The sequence below is a fragment of the Manacus vitellinus genome, unplaced genomic scaffold, assembly GCF_001715985.3.
Source record: "Manacus vitellinus isolate BGI_N305 unplaced genomic scaffold, ASM171598v3 scaffold_45_pilon, whole genome shotgun sequence".
Classification (NCBI taxonomy): Eukaryota; Metazoa; Chordata; class Aves; order Passeriformes; family Pipridae; genus Manacus; species Manacus vitellinus.
The window spans coordinates 1,262,631-1,282,046 of NW_021940571.1; the positions used below are offsets into that span (position 1 = coordinate 1,262,631).

General features: G+C 50.5%; 1 protein-coding gene and 1 long non-coding RNA gene across 5 annotated transcripts in view; both read right to left on the minus strand.

Annotated features, from left to right (window-relative positions):
• Positions 1 to 4,857, minus strand: part of LOC108640840 — an 8,450-nt gene extending 3,593 nt beyond the window's left edge. For 2 of the 4 annotated variants that reach the window (XR_001921541.3, XR_001921540.3), the window contains exon 1: positions 305 to 644. This is a non-coding gene — a long non-coding RNA (uncharacterized LOC108640840). Of the gene's footprint in view, positions 1 to 304; positions 645 to 2,704; positions 2,852 to 3,217 lie in introns of those variants that run through there. The other 2 variants (XR_001921543.3, XR_001921542.3) reach the window with 2 other exon arrangements.
• Positions 4,858 to 5,667: 810 nt separating this feature from the next.
• CCNL1 (cyclin L1) lies at positions 5,668 to 18,194 on the minus strand. Its single transcript, XM_029962315.1, is given in 12 exon segments — positions 5,668 to 6,502; positions 7,237 to 7,339; positions 7,487 to 7,598; positions 8,921 to 9,062; positions 9,320 to 9,424; positions 9,533 to 9,632; positions 10,930 to 10,994; positions 11,489 to 11,609; positions 17,630 to 17,739; positions 17,889 to 17,948; positions 17,950 to 17,993; positions 18,047 to 18,194. Coding segments are annotated over 12 exon segments (1,470 nt in total). The 3' UTR covers positions 5,668 to 6,142.
• Between the last annotated feature and the right edge of the window lie 1,222 nt (positions 18,195 to 19,416).

Sequence of the window (19,416 nt, forward strand, 5' to 3'; positions counted from 1 at the left end):
CAGGGGTGGAACTGGATGATCTTTAAATCTTCCAACACAAACCAGTCTGGGATTCAAGGATTCTATGGCACAGGACAGGGGTTGGCACCTCTCACCCAAAGCCCAGGGTCTGCTTTGGGGATTTTGTTTAAAGTAACACATCTTGGTCTTGTAATCAGCAAACCCCTGGGTTTTATCCTGTGCCCAGTGCTGCTCCCAGGGGATGCACAGCACCCATGGCAGGGTTCAGTTGGAGGCACTTGGATGTGCTTCAGGGGGCTGTTATCCCAGGAACCCCCCAGCACAGCTTCTTAAAATCTCTTACCTGGGGCGTTGAAAGGTTGGCTGGAGACACCTTCCCATCGAGCTGGCCTGTCCCAAGGTCACTGTCACCAGCTCTCGTCCTTGGCTGCTGAGGGGAAGGGTGTCAGTGCTGCCTTTGTGTTCCCAGGCTGTTATCCCCGTGTTGGCTTCGCTGTTGCCAAGGGAACCCACGAGGAGTCCTAAAACAAAAACAGCCGCGAGCCATCCCATTAACACGGGCAGACAGATCTCCCCAAACCAGAACCAGATGTCAGAGATAACATCTCTGTTTGTTGCTTGCGGTTTCCTTGATGGCAAACGACTACTGTGCTCTCATCCTGCGTGTCCTGCTCGTCCAGAACATCGTGTGGATACAAACACTGAGCGCTGGGAATGCTGGCCCGGGGCCCCGGCAGAGACACCGCGGGGGGAGCGGGAGGGAGGGAGGATGTTGTCGGTGCAGAGAGGGGGTGATTTATTCCCGCCAAAGGAGCAGCAGCGACAGCCCCAGCCCTCCCCCTCCACGGTGTGTCACCAGAGCAGGTGTCTCCTCAGCATGGGGGGGAATTCTGAGCCAGCTCCAGCTGACTCGAGATGCTGAGGGTGTTTGTTTTTCAGAGAAGTCGTGGCATAGAAAAGCCTTCAGATTCTGAACAAAGCCTCGGCTTCCCAGCCCCAAATCACTCCAACCTGGGAGCTCAGGCCCCCGGGTGCCAGCTCCTGGTCACCCCACACCAGGTCCCAGGCAGGAAGGTATTTTGGGAAGATGCACCAATCACTGGATGGGTGTGTTTGAACCGGTGAGAGCCCTGCAGTGGATTCACGTGGTTTAAGATCCTTTTGCTGTTGATTTCCCCTCTTGGCTCCTTTCTGAGCACAGAGCACACACCAGGAGCTGCCCAGGACCTGCAACTGCCTCAGTGGGATCAAAAGCCCTGCTCCACTCACCTGGACTTCACTGGGGCACAGAAACCCTTCCCCAGCAGGATTGGTAAGGCCCCAGGAGACTCAGTTATTATCCTTCCCACGGCTGTTTCCTCTCAGCTATCAGAGCTCTGGGGGAACAGCAGGACCAGGCCAACAGCTCTGCTCAATCCCTGTTGTATTTCCTGGGGCTCTCTCTGCAGTAGCTGCTGGGAAATGATTTCCTTGACAGAAATCATGGCCCCTGGGAGCTGCTCCACAATGCTGGTGGAGGGAGGGGCAGGTCCTGTCCCCACACCTTCCACAGACCAGGTTGCTCCAAGCCCAGTCCAACCTGGCCTTGGACACTTCCTGGGATGGGGCAGCCACAGCTTCCCTGGGAAACTTGTGCCAGGCCCTCGGGGAGCTCAGCTGTGCTGAGTGACCCCACTGTAACCCTCCCTGCAGGGTAATTCAGGCTGACCCCCCAGCTGGCACAGCCCAGCACAGGGAGTGTTACACCGGCTGTCACTGGTCAGCACTGGGGGATCTCACATGGCTGGTGGGTGACATCACCCCTCGAGGCTTCCCATCCATCCCCACAGCTGGAATTCGGGTAGCAGCTGACTGTCTGACCCCCTGCATGGGGCTGCCCCGGGGCAGGACCCTGTCCCCTCCCTGCCGGCTCTCCTGGGGGTTGCTGTGCGGGGCTCCGGCAGAGCCCGGGAATGCTCAGCAGGGAATGCTCAGCAGGGAATGCTCAGCTGGGAATGCTCAGCTGGGCTCTGCAACACTTCCACCTACAGAACGAACCCTGAATGGCAGCGGGAGCAGCGGCAGCATTCCCGGGAGTGAAGGGTGCCCAGCATTCCCGGGAGTGGGTGTTCACAGCATTCCCGGGAGTGAGGGGTGCCCAGCATTCCCGGGAATGGGCGTTCACAGCATTCCCGGGAGTGAGGGGTGCCCAGCATTCCCGGGAATGGGTGTTCACAGCATTCCCGGGATCCCCAGCGGTGTTGGGACTGCTTGAGGTGGGTCCATGAGCCCCTTGTCCTCTCCAGCAAACCCATGACAAGGGATTTTCTACCCTAAGACAAAAATGGTAACTTTTGTCAATTTTCCCCCTCTACTGCAATATAAGGACTTTTTTTCAGGCCAGCTTTGCTAATTTCAACTTGTTTTGTTTTGAGCTGCCCTGCTGGGCTGTGCCCAGGCAGGAGGTGGGGATGGAGAGCTGTTGCCTTTGCAGGAGTGTTTTCCCCTCTGATTGCCAGAGCTCTGCTGTGCCACAGCCATAGGTTTGTTTCCTGCCCCAAAGAGCCTGGAAGCAACAACCTTGTGCTTTGGAGCAGGGAGCACTGGGGAGCACGGACAGGAGAGCCACGAGCTTGGACGTTTGTGGATGGCCTGATGGGAAATGATGGATTTCATGAACATTCCCTGGCAGGAGCAGCAACCAGGGGAAGATTTCCTGGAAAAGGGACCCTTATCAGTGTGTGCTGTTGCTGCTGTCACTCACCTGTGGGGTTTGGGGGTGGCCAAAGCCCTGACAGGGACCTCTTGGGTCAATTCCCATCAGGAATATCCTTATGTTGTTCTTTTTTTTCCTTCCCAAACCATCCAAAGCTCCTGGTCCAGGTTCATCCTTCCAAGGCTTGTGACAAAGCTGAAAGGGAAGGACAGAACAGTCTGAATGTAAATCCCTTCAAACATTTGCAGCACTTTGTTGACAATTAGTCAAAACATTGTAACAAACCTCTTTCCCTGAGGAAAAGCAACTCTGAGGGTGAGACCAACCCCCCCAAGCCCCTGTGCCCCCAGAGAACTGCTCAGCTGGGACAGACGTGTCCCCCTGTCCCTGTGGGTCCCAGGTTGTCAGAGCTCTGGCAGCACCTGATTCCCATCAGCCTGTCAGGCAGTGCAGGAATACTCTGGTTTTCCCAGGGAACTGTCCCCGTGGCACCACAGTGGGTGCCACACTCGGTGCCACACAGGTGTCCCCACCCTGTCCCCCCTGCCAAGCCCCTCTCACCATCCTGCTCCCCTTTCCCTCTGGATTGCAGCTCCCACGGGCAGCTCGAGGCTCGCAGTCAGGTGCTGTTGGAGCTGGTTTTCCTGGATCCATCCCAGCCAGGGGACTGTGCCTCAGGGTGAGACACAGCTCCCATTCCTGCCTCCCCCAGCTGCCATTCCCAGGAGGGCTCCACTCTGCCAGTGCTCAGCCAACATTTGCCCGTGACCATCTGGGCTTGAGGCTCAGCCTGAGCCACCTCTGCCAGCTGTGACAGCCCTGGAGACACCACCCATGAAAATCCTGGGGAAGATGGACAGGAAGGACCAAAATCTTAATTCCTGGTGCTTCACCTGCCCACTCCACTCCTGCACTGGGCAGGACAAAGCCCCTGCATGTGACAATCAGGGCAGTGAGACACCAAAGGTCAGTGCTGGGCACTCGAAGCTCTGTCTCACTTCTCAAACACATCCATCAGTGTTTTTTCCCCCTGCCTGGGTCTGCAGGGAAGCAGAGCTGGGGGCTCCAGGCAGGAGCTGTGGTGAGGCCCTCCTGCTGCTTGGAGGCTTCTGGATGTCAGAGGTGTTTGTGCTGCTGGAGATTCCCCTTAGTGACCCAAGAACGTGGAAGACACTGAGGAATTTAAAAATAACAAATCTTAAAGAAAAATCCCTGTCAGCCACTGAGAGAGGTGAGTGCAGCCCCGAGGGACGCTGGGGGTCAGTGTGATTGAAGCCAACCAGCCCTCTCAGGGGATTCATTTCAGTGATGTAGAGCTCAGGGAACACACACGGCCCTTCAAAGGCTCGGCAGAGACATCGACTGTCACGGTGAGATTTCTGGCTGTCGTGCCCAGCAGGGCCTTGACAAGTCCTCCAGGAACAGGGGCATTAAGGGGCTGCAGCCCCTCAGAACCATCACCCTGCCAGAGTTCTCCCCCCACAGAGCCCACGAGCAAGGGGCCCAGGCAGTGACTCAGCTCACCCACAGTGGGCTCCTCCTCCTGACAGCTCTGACCTGGAACTCCTGGCGTTGGGAAAGTCCTGCTGCTTTTACCTCAGCAACCACCAACCCCAGAGCCCACAGCTGGCAGAGCTCTTGGGTGGCTGAGGCCACCATGCATCACTTCATCCACCACTGGCTGGAGAGTTTTTTCCCCATGGAGAGAACAGCAAACCTCTCGTCGCCTGTCAGGGAGCAGATGGTGTGTGGCTGTTCATCTCCAGCTGTTCCAGCTCCACGTTGCAGGTCCATCTCTGCCCAGCACTGGAAGCACAGAGGGTTGTTAGTGCTCACACACACAGAGCTGAGCCCCCAGTGTCACCCCCACACCCAAACCCCCAGTCCAAGGGAGCTCCAGGCAATCCTGCTGCTCCTGCAGCCCTGGGATTCCACTGTTGCCCTCGACTATCCGAGCACTGGGATCTGGGGGAAAAGCTACTCTTGTTGTCATGGCAACAAATGTATTTTCCTGAAAGCAACACACACAAAACACAGTTATTACAGATTAAAAACCCACGGTGGTAACCAAGAAACAGAGAAGACATTTTCTCTTCTCCCTTTCGAAAATACACGCTCACTTTTGCATTTCCAGGGCGCAGCTGCAGCCGGGGCCCAGCAGGACACAGGGCAGGAAAGCTCCAGCTCAGGAAGGTTCTGCTCAGCCGGTTTCCCTCTCCTATTTGAGGCCTGCAGGGTGTGGGCACCCAGGCTGGCACTGCTCCCACAGTCCCAGGGGCCAGACCTGCCCCCACCTGGGCTCTGCAGCTCAACATTCCAGCCAGGTCACCCTCGGCAGGGAAGTGGAGAGGCACTGAGGGAGGGAAAAGGTCTTTCCATGCCAGACTCTGGGTCAGCAAGGACAGCAAACTCCTCACCACTGCGGGTTTCAGGTCTTGGTACCACCTGAGCAGCAGCTGTAGGGATCAGACCCAGTTCCTCCTCACCCCTTCCCTCTCTCCTTTCCCTGGCACTGGAGCTGTCCCACCCCAGGACACAGCTCCAGCAGCAGGACACAGTGAGGAGCTCCCAGCAGCTCCTGCTTTCAGTGCAGCACAGGGAATGTGTCTGAGCTTCCCAAGCTGTGTCAGCATGACCCTTGCAGGGGTGGCCCTGCTCAGCTGAAAGCTGTGTCAGCACTTCACCTGCAAGAGGATCCCTCCTTCCCCTGCCAGCATCCTGCCACTGCAATGAAAGATGGGAAATAAAACCCCAAACCTGATCCCTCCAGGCCTTTGGAACAGCTGACGCAGCTCCTGCCCTCTGCCCCACAGAGTTGAGAGGGACAGGGACACCCCAAACTCCCAGGGCAGCTGACAGAGCAGGACACCCATCCCTGGCTCCTCCCACTGAACTTCAGAGAGGTCCATGGTCATTTATTCCAACTGCTGCCTGGCCTCCCTGGGAAGGACAAACATCTAAAGCTTTCCCAGTTTACCCACCATGTCCCACTCAGGCACAGCACTCAAGGCCAGGGTGTGTAAGAAAAGTAAGTTTAGTTCCAACACATTTGGCATCCAACAGGCAGTAAAAAAAAAAAAAAAGCTTTATATTTTATTTCTTGTAAAAATCTTTCAACACATGCAGACTAAAACCAGTGTAAGAAAGTCTCCACCATTGTTTAAACAAATAACTATACTTAAATATAAGCGTCTGCAATTGACTGGTATAAAAATAAGGTAGGTTTTGCTTTTTTACAGAAATCCTGTCTCCAGTTCTCAGCTCAATAAACAATACACAGCTCTAATACATACAACGAACCTGATCATGGTTTTCCACCCCTTGGATACTGCTAAGGTATTATGTGCAAAAAGTTGGTAACAGTTCCTGTCCCAAAAGAAAAAACAAACAAAAGTCTTCCGCCCCTCTTGGCAAAGGAGCCCCGGGGCCCAAGTCCCTCCAAACCTGGCAGGGGCTGTGCAGTGCCACAGTTCTGTGCCCGGGGGCTCAGCGCCGGTGCCGCCCGTGCCCCGAGCGGCCGCTGCCGTGGTGCTTCCCCTTGTGGGAGCGCTCGAAGGAGCGGGAGCGCTCGCGCCGCTCCCGGTGGTGGCTCCGCTCGTGCCGGTGCTTCTTGGCGGCCTCCGAGTGATCCCTGGACTTGCTCTGGGAGCGGGAGCGGGATTTTTTCCGCTTGTGGCCGTGTCTGTTGGCGCCCTTGAGCTCCTCGCGGCCGTGCTTGGCCTTGAGGTGCGGGGAGCCGTGGTTGTGGTGCCGCCGGGGGCTCCCGCTGTGGCTGCGCGAGCGGCTCCGCGACCGCGAGCTGTAGGTGCCCGACAGGCTGCGCCGGTTGTTGTAGCTGCGGGAGAGGGGCAGTTAGAACGGGCCTTCCACACGGGGAAACAACAACCAAACCACAGCAAAGGGGCGCGAGGCACTGAGGAGAAGTCAGAGGGCTGTTTTTTCCCCACGGGACTACAATAAGGAAGGACAGTGTATATTCCCCAAATGTAGCAGCCTGGGCTAGTGGAAGGTGGACCCTGCCCATGGCAGGGGGTTGGACTGCATAGGCTTTATGGTCCTTCCAACCCAAACCAGTCTGGGATTCTTTTAGTTGAGCTCATTTAAAAATAAACAGCCCAAACCAAACCCAGAATGCAGCACCTTTTGAGATTTTTCCACCTTGTCAAGAATCTCCCCTCAACACCAGCTCACAAACTGCTTATTGCCCTTTTCCCTCAGTGATCTCACAGGGATACTTTGGGGAACCCTTCACTGACATCCAAGTTGGCAGCTTCCAACTTGGATATGAGCCTGAAGATTCTTCAAAAGTATGTATTTATGAAGGCAGGAGCACTCCCTGCATCCCCCTCTTCCCACCACAGGAGAGGGGCAGAGCCCTGAAGAGCCGGGCAGAGCACCAGGGAGCACTGACACCACAAAGCTGCCACACGTCTAACTGGTCCTGTGGCACTTCTCACCCCTTCCACGGGCACTGTGTGCCCAGACTGCTCCCATTTGTGATGGGATCCTGATGGAACTGAGCCTGCCAATAGCCCCCGAAGCCCCTGCCCCATCCTGCCCTCCCCAGAGCCCCCACTCACTGCCGCCGCTCGGCCGTGTCGCGAGCGAGACCGAGACTTTGCCCTCGCCCGGGCCCGCCTGCCGCTCCTGCTGCTTCGACTTCTCTTGCTTTCTTTTCTCAAGCTGGAGGGGGGCAAAAACAAACCAGGCTTGCACTTCTGAGGCACTTGTTACTCACTACTGAAGGAGCTCAGCAGTGGCTCGCTGTACTTTAGTTAAAGAAAGCATTTTTACTCAAGTATTCTCTTTACCAGGAGAGGTTTTACCTACCCATTGTAAGGGCTCTTGGAGGTTTGCTGCCTCTCCTCTGGCTCCTTTTTAATGGTTTTGGTATTCACAGACACTGGTGATTTCTCTTCAGCTTTTACTTCTCTCGGGGAAGCTGAGAATTGAATTTAAATTCAAAATTAGCTATTTATTCATCCTTTGTCATGAACATACTGTACGTCCCTTAAACACCTGTACCAGTATCTGCACTAAATGTAGATACAAACTCAGTAGCTACTATTTCGTTCCATCTTTCCATTTTTAGTTCGTTCCTGCAGCAGGATGTTCATGGGGAGACCCATAATGTGAAGCCAAGTGACAGCAGAGGAGTAAGAGCACTGTGACTCCACACCACACAGCCAGGCTCACCTTCATCCACCAGAGGCCAAAAGGCACAAAATAAAAGCTGCCCTTATGGCCCACAGATACAGAGCTTGTTACTTGGACAATAATTTCCAATGTTACAGAAAGGATTAAGACTGAACAGCAAACTGCAGCTAAGTGTGTTTAGCTCATAAGTGACTGTCTTTACAGAGATGGATTCACCTCTCATGGAAGGGCTGCTAAGCCCAAAAGAGTTCCTGCTTTCCAACACCCCCAGCCTTGGCTCCCACCTCACATTCTTTGTCCATGAGAAATTCACACTTGCCAGGTCAAACCCTCTGAAAACTCCGACTCTTCAGAAGGAACTGTGACAGTGCTGCTCCTCACAACACATGCCCAAGCTTCTGCACAGCCACAGACAGACCAGGCCCTGAGCCTTCTCTGCCTCACCACCACCACTGGGTCAAGGCCTGTGAGGGCCTTTGAACCCCCCTGGCACTTCACAGCTCAAAAGCAGCAGCAGGAGACGTGAAAGCACCAAGACAAACCATCAGACTTCTGACAGACAGGCTGGTTCAAAATAGGTGATACAGTTTATTCCCTCTGGTGCCAAGACTGTGCTGTGCCTTTCCCTCCTCCATTTCCTGACCACCAGCTGCCTGCCTTCATCCCACTGAACAGTTGCCAAGTGCATTAAAAAAGGCAGAGAAAGCCATTTTCAGAGACACCTGCAGCAAAAGGAGCCATGAAGGCCATTGCAACATCCCCCAAACTGAATCCAGAGTCTCTCTTCACACCATGTAACACACACCAACTCCTGTCTCATGAAGGGTGCATGTCATTAATAGATCACTCTCCCACCTGTGGAAGTATGGAGTAAAGTATCCCTTTTCCCTATAATGTTATTTCAAGGTATTGAAAATGGTTTTAAAATCTATGTTTGAAAAAAAAAAAAAAAAGATTTGCCTTGCTGCTTAGTTCTGTGAGGGAGCCTAAACTGTCCCAGCAGTTAGAGAAGCAAACCTGCCTTTTTTTTTTTTTAACTACCCTGGGACACAGATTTAGTTACTTATCAAAGTGTTATGCAAGTTCCTATTCAGAAAACAAACTTACATGGTTTGGATGCAGGAGAAAAGCCACCCAGTGTCGACAGTGCTGGAGTTCCATCTGGATTTAAACCTTTTGCCTTCAGTTTAGCTTCCTGCAGTGCCATTTTCCTCTTTTCTACTTCTTTATCCAGAAACTCATAATTAGGCTGTGGAAGTAACAATGAGGTCAGAGGTTGAGCTAATGCAATTTGTATTTTTATCTCATTTCTGAAAAATACTCAGCTGGCTTTAATCATCTGTCCAGTAATGGGGGTAATTTCTGGAATTTGTTCTCACACCCCCCTCACGGGAGCCTTTCCCATTAGTAGATCCGTATTCCAGCATTCCCAAACTTTTGGAGAGCCATAACTCAGCTCAAGCTGCACTAAACACAGAGCAGGAAAACCAAACACCTCAAACTTACCTTTTTTCTGGTATAAAGCTTGAGAGTGGTCAGGCAGATCTCCTGAATCTCCTCTTCCGTGGTGCCAAAGAGCAGGAACCAGTGAGGGCGAGTGGGCAGCGGAATCTGAAACCCAAACAACCAGCAACAGGGATTACAGCCCAGGCTTTTGTTTTCAATGTCTGCATGAATTCTGTTGGAAGCAGCCCCCCAGCAATGCGAGGCAGTGCTCACCTGCAGGGCCCTGGCAGCCAGGTAAATGCAAGCACACGCGATGGTCTCGGGCTGAAAGCGAACAAACACGTTTGTCCGGAGGCTGTCGTTCATGTAATTCCTAAAAACACACAGCGTGAAAGGTTGGATCTCTGCTTTACTTTTTATTTATTTTTTTTTTTAGAGGATAACAATACTGGAGACTCAATTGACTTTATTATTTTTTCTGTTATGATGTTAAACATTTGGTTGCTGTGGAACTGTGGTATTTGGTGTTGACGTGTCACTTTGTAACAGTCTGCACCTTGGCACTGTTTGAAACCCCAGTGCAACAATGTGTAGTAGCAAATGCCAGCAGCACTTCATGGCTGCTTCCTTGGTTCGGTTATCCCAAAATGTCCAGAGCTCACAACCTAACAAGTACTTTGCATCTGTCCAGCTGTTTGCCTCAGACACCAGTGGTGCTGTATTTAAAAACCAATATAAAACCCAGGTGCAAGCAGGAAAGCAGTGTATTTGCAACCTACCATCTTCCAGAGGCAACCTAGGCAGTTCATAAAACACTGACTGCACTTAAGTTTTGTGTGCCTCGAGTCCCACTAACTTCATCCAGAGAGAGGCATCCCATTAGCTCACTGAGTGGTGGAAAGAGACCTGTGAGTTAGTCAGGGCCACCACTCCCCTGAGCTCCTGGTCTGGCACAGGGGGGGCACTACCAAGCAACACATGCTGGGAGATACAATAACAGCAGAGACCTCCATGGATTTCTAAGTTCCCAAGCTATGGGAGAGAGAGGAACAGCAGTTCAGTCAGCATTGACTCTCCAACCCCCATGCCCAGTATGGCTCTACGTGAACATGCTGCATGCACTGAAATCCTCTCTGGAACTCAAGTTTAGCCAAATGAACCAAGTAACCGTCGGCAGATTGTCCCCCGCGTGTCCTTTAAACACTACAGCATACAGCAGGTAGGAACAAAGACATTCAGAGACAGTTGGAACAGTTACTTCTGGAAACAAATATACAAATCCTTGGCACCCCTCCGCACTCGGAGGTGCTGCCCGCTGGATCACGGCAGTGAGTCTCGGATGAGAGCTTGCACTGGCTTGGCTGGAGAGAAGGGCAGCCAAACCGGCCATCCCCAGGTCAGGGCTGAGGTGCAGAGGGCAGAGCTCTATGACTTACCATCAGGGACTACCCTTCAATCAAAGAGTAGAAAAAAGAACAAAGTTAAATTGAGTCCTCCATGACTGCGCTGCAATCAAGCCATGAAAATAGTGAGCAGAAACAAGCACCACAATGTTTTCAAAGCGTGTGTTTGGGTAGGAACTTACAGCTCATTGCTTTGCATAGGGATCATCAGGCTTGTTATTTCTGCTACTATTTTCCTGGCTAGGAAAAGAATGGAAAATAACTTACCAGGCTGTCTGTACCAGGGTTTGATTACGTTCACATTCTAGGACTTGTAAATACATAACAATGATCTGAGAAATAAGGGGGGGAAGAGAAAAGAGACTCGGTTTTAACTCATAAAGCAAGATGAAGTAAATATGTATGTAAATACATATTTTTAAAATCAAATAGTACTCCCAAACAATGGGGGCTCCTTTTCTAAGCACACACTGTAAGCTTTCATGCCACAGAATATGCTGAGTTGGAAGGGACCCACAAGGACCACTGAGTCCAACTCTCAGCCCTGCCCAGGACCATCCCCAAGAGTCTTCCCATCATGTTCAGACAACTGGTTAAGATTTCTCAAAACCAGCCACCACCTTTAACCCTTCCCAAGGCAGCAATTTCAACCCAAGTCAATATGACTGTTTGCCTGAGTACTCTGGCAAAAACATTAATAACAACTACAGAGGGACAAAGAGAAGAATGCAGGTCATTCTGACACCTGTGTTTCTCGTTCCACAGCTCACAGTGATGCCACCAAGGTAGAGTAATAGATACAATTAGATTACTTTTGAGAACTCACCTTATGAGGATGCTTGACATGAACACAAAATCCCAACTCCTTCAGTACCCTCCTTTCTGCTTTGATTACTTGATTTTTGGTGTTTATGTAGTTCTGATCAAGTATCAGGGGGCTTGGAGTCCTATAGTTTGCAAGAAATAAAATCAAAACTGTTTTGCATATCCAAAAATAACGGCAACTCTGTTTTCCCTTCCAACCAACTAATGGCAACAGAAACCGGTTTTCAACTCCTGCAAGCAAGTTTAAGCATTAATCTTGTGCTGTCCAAGTTTAGATAAACTAGTTTAGTTGCTGCTTTTGACTAGCTACAGATTAGATGGCTGAGATAAAAAATAGCCTTCTGCTGCTGTGTATGCAAACTACACTGCTCCAGCTGCTGGGAGGAGCTGCTTGGCAGGAAGGATCCCAAAGAACCTTCCTCTCCATGGCAGAGGTGGAGGAAGGAATGTGACACAACTGCCTTTGCCAGGCAGGACTTCAAAGCAGAAGTAAGGCAGAACAGGGTTTTTCCTAATTAATACTGAAGTAGCAACTTGTGCTTTAGAAATTGCAGTTTCCTACAAACTGAAGAGAAGATTATTCAGCCTTCAGAGAACAAGGCAGCCCTGGCTCTGTGGTGTGTGAAAAGCTGAGTAAAGCACAGAATTTCCTCTCTGAAGGGTGACAGATCTCCCTGCACCCCTCACCAGTGGGTACCATGGATATCCCTGCTGCTGTTTGCATTTCCAAAACAAGAGCTCATTCCACAAAAAGATTTCAAACTCTAGCACTGTCTAGTCCTAATTCCTTTCAAATCCAACACCTGAACTCTCCAAAGCACTTTGACCTCAAATGACTTGCTGTGCACTTCATGCACAAGTGTCACGCTCCATTTCATATCCTTTGCTTTGCCCATGCTTAGACTTGACCTTTCAACATTCCACTCTGGATATTTGAATCCATTTCCTCCTGAAGACAGATCAGCTTTTTCCCCTGTAATGTCTCACACATTCCATGTGCTTTCCAAAGCAGAAAAACGTTTTCAGAGCTCCTTATGCTCCAATAAACCACAGTCTGTGTATATGATACACCCATTACATTACCTTCAAAAGAAAAAAAAAAGTAATGCAAAGTGGATTCAAAATACAGCTTTTGTTGTATCAGGTAAAATATTTCACTCCTAACTTGCAAATTCCATGAGTGGATCTCACTTCTCTTCCCTGACAGGTCACAGAGCACATAAAACACTCCAAACCAAGGTTCTCACCCCAGGATAAAAAAGGGCTGATTTAATTACAAGGCTGGACAAGGAGCTTCCCAACTTCCATAATCCAGTTTATGGCATGACTCCTGCAGTCACCTGGACAGCTATTGGTTGTCATTGGCAAAGGACACAGCAAACCATCCACTTCCTCAAGAAAAGCACAATGTTGTACAATTTGAAGCACAAGCTCCCCTCTCTTCCCAAGGGGCAGAGAAGCAGCTCCCAGCTCTGGAAGGAACTACTGCAGCTTTTTGGTGCCAGGAAGGACCTACAACTCCAGCACCAGCCTTACTCTTCCTGTTTGCTAAGAAATGCCACGTTTTCCACTTACATGAAGGTAACTTCTCCAGTTAAGCATTACTCTCACTCAGCAGGGCAACGTTACAGTTTGCCACTTCAGCTACTCCAAATAAATCCAGTCAGAATAGGGGGAGTTTTTTGTTTTGAGGGTTTTTTTGGCTGGTTATTTTGTTTCCTCCCCCCCATAAATTAACTGGAAAGCAAGAACATTTCAAGCTTATTTAAGGCAACTTCAGTGAGAGGCTGATGTTATCTGAACACTCCAGCAGGCTGAACACAGTGCTCTGGAGCGAGAATGGGAAAACCAAGCTCAAGTTCTTTCAATCAGTGAAACTGAGTAACTTCCAATTCGTTCCAATCAATTATACTGGGGTTTATAACAATATTTCCTCCAGTATTGCTCTCCACAATTTTATCCAGAGATCACTGGCACTAACAGGATCTGCAAAGCATCATCCAGAGCGAGTTCAGGTGCCCAGGCTCAGTTTAGCAGAACACTTCCTCAGAGGTGGGACACCTGGGATCATGGATTTAAGGCAGCCATGACTTCCAGTCTATCAGAAACACCATCAGTCAGACAACACGGCTGCACAGGATCCTCCACCACCCCACATTCCACATGGCCCTGCATTCCCAGACAGCTGTGTAAGGAAGTTAAGGCAGCTCCAGGGGCAGCAGGACAGACATGAGCCTCACTGTATGTTAGTTTTTCACTGTCCTTCCCCAGGGCCATGGGATCAGCACCAACAGTTCACCCTTAGCACATGTTCCACAGGCAAGAGACAGGAAACCCAACAGCCCAAGTGGGCTTTGCTTTACTCTGGTGTCCCACGTTACTCAGGTCACAAATTCCACAGACCTACAGCTCTAAGGAAGCCACGAAAAACATCAGTTTGTCAGGTAGTGTTTCCAGAAATAAAGACTTTTATCCACTTATGGAAAAATAAAAATCTGCAGAGATTTAAGTGCTTTACTGCACTTTATTACTGGCAAAGTCAAGTTCTCCACCGTATTAAGATTCACCAATATAGCACTTTTGGCATGAACTCTGAAGTGGTGGTAAACAATTATTTACAAGGTGGAAACTTCAGAGACTTCCCTTTGGAAAATTTTTTTGCTTTCTACTAAATAAAAAGAGGAACTTTGCTACTGCATTTGCTGCACTTAGTTCTCAGTCCAAGAATTATTTTAGGTCCAAGTAACAAACCAGAGAAAAGTAACTTATAACCTTATGTATGAAATATATAAATCATGACCTTCAAGCCCTGGATAGCCAAGGAATATTGCAAATTCTTACTCTGAGTCTGTTTTATAGCACTAGAGCTCCAGGCAAGACTTTATCATTAACAACAGAGCACACAGTGTCCCCTCTGGGGAGCCAATCCAACACTCGGATGCAACACTTGATTGGGATTAAGATTGTGTAACAACCCAACAGATTAACACACTCTGTAATGTGCTTGTAACAACAAATAAATTACAAATACCCGTTTTTAGAAATCACTCTGACAAATGAGACCTAAGTTCTCAACACAGCTGCAACTTCACTGGATGTAATATTAAACTTTGATGTCTTTGGGATGACTAATCCATTAGAGGAACAGTGCCCTGCGTGTAATTATGGCCACATGGAGCAAAGTACTTCTGACAAGTACAGCACAACAGCGGCGTCTCGTTTCACAGACCGGAGCTCTGTTAAGCTGGTCAATATAAAAACACGAGTTCTGCTTGTCTCCAAGGTCATAAATCCAAGCAGCACAGACTTGCAGGGCAGTTTGAAGAGCACTAAGCGTGTAATGTTAATGCAGCCACTTCCAAACCCACTGCAGGGACCCGTGTCCTGCACCTGAGCGTCTCAAAGCGCCCCGTGTGAGGTTACAGCACGACACCAGTCACATTTGGTTCCAGTCTCAGGACTTTCTGCAGCTTTCAAGCACATTTAGAAAAAACAAAAGCAACTTCGAGCTACATTCTACAAGATAAACAACAGTTGCACTTTGCTCAGAACACATGTTTTGGCACACAGTTATTTAAAAGCAGTTTTTCCACAGTACGAGCTTTTCTCCATGCACACAAACATTTTACATGCAGTTCTACATCACATTTGCTCGTCAGAAATTCAAAAGAAAATATGCTTGTCCAAAACACTTATTTAGCTTTTTCTTACTTCTCAGCATTAGAAATACCACCTCTAGTTGACTACATGTCTCATAAAAAGAAAATTCCAATGCAATTCCCAGTTCTGCAAACAGGTACATAGAAAGGACTGCTTACATCGTAACTGGTGTAAATTTACAAATTCAAGATTTCTGTATCCTTGTTTTACTATGAATTCAAACTGCAATTATACAGAGCCAGAAAGTGGAACTAAGAACCCAAAACTGGTTAAGAAAGAAAGCAAAGCCTACCCAAACTACCCCAGATGTGTGTGCGGGTTAAGAGCTTCAGTTAACAGAAAAACTAGACTAGAAAAGAAAGTACAGCAGCCTGAGTGTTTCAGTTCTGGGTTGTGTGTGAGGAACTAACTACAGCCTAAGTGTTAGCTTCAGTAAAAAAACTAAAAAAACAAACAAACAAAAAGGTTAAGCTAGTATTCTAAAAACCTGGACAGCAAAGAAAAAAGCTTATAACAAGATACAGGAGTTTCTTCCAAATGGTTCACCAGCGGCCAACCTGTTAGTCCCCCGGTTCCAGTGACCTATTCTCAGAGCACTGGCTTCTCCTTGGGGATTTTCGATACTTCACTCACTGTTGCCATGACGACAGCTTCATCTTTATGTACCACTCCACATCACCCAGGCTTTGGTAAATGTAGCTGGTCGCTGTATAGTCGGTTGCAAGGGAAAAAAGAGTTGAAGTTAATAACGTGTACAGGTGATGGAACTGTCAGCTTGTAAAAAGCACAGAAAAACGTTTACATCCTGCTTGCTAAAAACAAAAAAAAAAATAAGGGGGGGTGTGCAAGTCTGAATGTCAGACTGCAGCGTTTTAAGGTTCGTTTCATGCAGATTCACTCAGAATCGCAGAGCAACAATACCCATTTCTCCCGAAAATAATGGGTAGCAGTGCACGAGTTCTCTGGACATGATGCACTTTAGACACCATGTAACATGCACAAGGTGGGATTTGGAACAGGCTAGCTGGAAAGATTTAAATTCACAGGTTAAGTTCAGTTTCTCTGATCCTTCACACAGCACAAAGAAACAGCTAATTCATATTCTCATTGCAGAGACAAGCAAGGCATATGATTAATTAACCTTCACTGCCTGGATCGAGGCCAAAACATTACTAATCACTGAACCTGCTCCAGTAATTCCAATACCAGACTCCCTTATCAGAACTGTGGAAGACAGTCCCACTGAACTCACACCCCACACCACTTCTCACAGTTCCCTCAGGGCTGTAACAACCTAAACACCAAAACCAACAAAGCTCAGTCCCAAAGTGTGACACTGACCCTTTCTTCTTGGATCTACAACTAACTTGGGAAAAATGAGCACGAGGCAGTACAAGCCAAAGCTTTGGCTGCAACAGAAGCATAACCAGATAAAGACACCAACAAAGAGCTGGTTTCCCTAAGGGATTTCTACTCTGTTTCTCAGAAAAGGTTACACCACGTGGAAGGTTCAATTCCTGCTGTACCCTGGTGACACAGGGTAGAGAAATAAAGCATGAATTTAATAATCTAGCTGAAAACAAAATCCTGTTGTAACTACAGAGTTCCTTAACCTTTGGGCAATCAGCCACTGAAAGCAAAGCTGAAGCCTCCAATCCCAGACTATAACTCTGCTGCCCGACAGAACTAAGGAGATTTTGTGTTTAACAGCAACTTAGGGAACTCCTCCAACCGCTCCTTGTTCCTCTCACTACTTTGTTAATTTGCTTTACCCAAGAAAAACATTGCTCTACACACAGAAAGCAGCACTGGTCTCTCACAGGTCTGCAACACCTGCCCCTGCCCAGGCACCAGGACAACACCACTCCCACGTTGTGCATTAGAGATGTTAAAGATGCCTCCAGCCTCCCAGACTCGGTTACACACTGCTCCTCATTAAAGCTGCACACACTACAGGCCAAGCCAGACCTTATTCCAGGTATCTTCTACAATGGCTTTTTTTCTAAAAGATAATTACTGCCGTCACCAAAAATTCGACTTCTTTTCTTAACTGATGCTTAATTGGCAGCAAAACCACACTAGAGACCACACACCAACGACAGAAAAGCATTAAGACTACTGAATATGGCTAAAAATCTGGAGAATACACAGTAATCCACTACTGGCCACTCGCACCTAAGACTACCTTTCAATAATTGCAAGACAACAAAAATATCAATCAACCAACCAAAAGCTACAATCATGAGCCTAAAACTAGGACCAATACTCGTGACTTGCAGCCAAATAAGGAACAGAAATGGGTCTACCAAGTGAACAAAAGCAGAAGAAGTCGGGATTGCACTGTACTGCCTACAGAGCAGCCAACGAGCACTCCCTTCCCAACTTTAGGTCGTTGAACTTAGCCTGGAAAAATACTGTGAATCGAACACTGCAGTACATTAGCGGTAACAGGTGTTTACGTTCGTAACGAAGCTGATCTTACCTTTTTGCTCTTAACTGTCTCAAGTGATGGAACACGTTGATCACGTCCCTTATCCGACGAGGCGCCTCCTCGATTTTGGACGCGAGATTGATGCAGGCCATGGCAACAATCTGAAAGAAAGGCCCGTTTCCGTTAAGAAAACAATATTTAACCCCGCTAAGGCTAAAATTACACAAGTAAGAAGCAAACCCGCCAGGCCCGAGGCGAGCAGCCCGTCCCACACAACCCCCCCGGCCTCGGTGCCCCGCGCCGCGCTCACCTCAAAGCTGTGCTTGACGAAGGACTTGGAGTGAGAGCGATGAACAGCACCTGGCCCGGTCCGCCATGGCCACCTGTGAGGGCAGAGGGAGGCGCAGAGGGAGTCCGGATCAGTGCCCGGCCCGCGCCGCCATTCTTGTGGGCCACGCCGCCCCGCACTTCCCGCCGCCCAATGGCGCCGCCCGCCCTGCCCGTTTCCTTCCCTCTTCCCTTCCTCCCGCTGGAGACGCCGGGAGGCCACCAACCTGCGGCCAGCCGCAGCAGGATGAGGCCGCCCTGCGATGAGCTCGCAAGCCAGGATGCGCATAGGTCGGTCTGGCACCTGCAGGTCCACCCGTTCTGCATGGAGGGGTTGGCGAGAGCCGCTCCTGGGGATCAGCGGAGTGGTTCGATGGTGAGCGACACCTCGGATAGAGGCGGTCTCCGATGAGGATGCCGGCGGGCGCGGGGGGGCGGCGGTTGGGGGCGGCGGGCGCGGCGGCGGCGGGGTGCGCGGCGGCCCATGGCGCAGCGGCGGCGGCGGCGGGCCCGGCTCTGCTCGGCGGGGCGGCCGCGGCGCTGACGCGGGCACCCCGTGACGCGGCCGCAGCGCCGCCCGCGCGGGGACTCACGGGAAAAAAGAGTCCGCGCCGCACGCCCCGCCCCCCGCGGGCAGCGGGAGGGGGAACGGGAACCGGGAATGGGAATAGGGATGGGATCGGGAGCGGGGATGGGAGCCGGAATAGGAACCGGGAACGGGAAATTGGAACTGGGAGAGGGAACGGGAATAGGAACCGGGAAAGAGAATGGGGACCGGGAATGGGACAGGAACAGAGGATGGGAATGGGAACCGGGAAAGGGACAGGAACAGGGAAAGGACCGGGACAGAGGGAACGGGAAGGGGAATGGGGACGGGACTGAGAACCGGCTGGGATTGTCCCGGCATCGGGAACAGAACCGGGAACGGCAAAGGGAAGGGGCCGGCTCTGCCCCGGGACCGGGACTGGGACCCGGCCGGGCTGTCCCTGGAAAAACCTTTAAACCAGGGAAAAATAGCGGAGCGGGAAGGACACGGACTACGCCGGGTTTGATGACGGAGTGACAGGGGGCTGGGGCTGAAAGGGGCCGTTTAAGGTCAGTGCAGCCCAACCCCCGCCAGGGGCGGGACAGCGCAGAGAATGTGTCAAATAAACGCCATACAGGGAGTTAACATGGCTCGGGCCCTGCGTTCAGCGCTGCCCTCGGCCTTTGGGCGCCTGGAACACGGCACAGGAAAGCCGCGAATTCCAGTAAAAACCAGGGATTGCGGTGCAGTCCGCGCAGGAGGAGGCCGCGCCTTCCCAGGCGGGGGGCGTTCTCCAGGGAAAAGTCACCTCCGGCTTCATTTATCAAGGAAGAACGCAAAAAAGAGGTCAAACACCTCCCGGAGTTCAAGCCGCTGTAGGTAATAAATGTATAATTAAGGACTAGAGAAACATTTCCACACGGAGCAGCCCCCCTCCCGGTGGGACACGCGGAAGGGCACAACGGCGTGCGGACGCTGTCAGCCG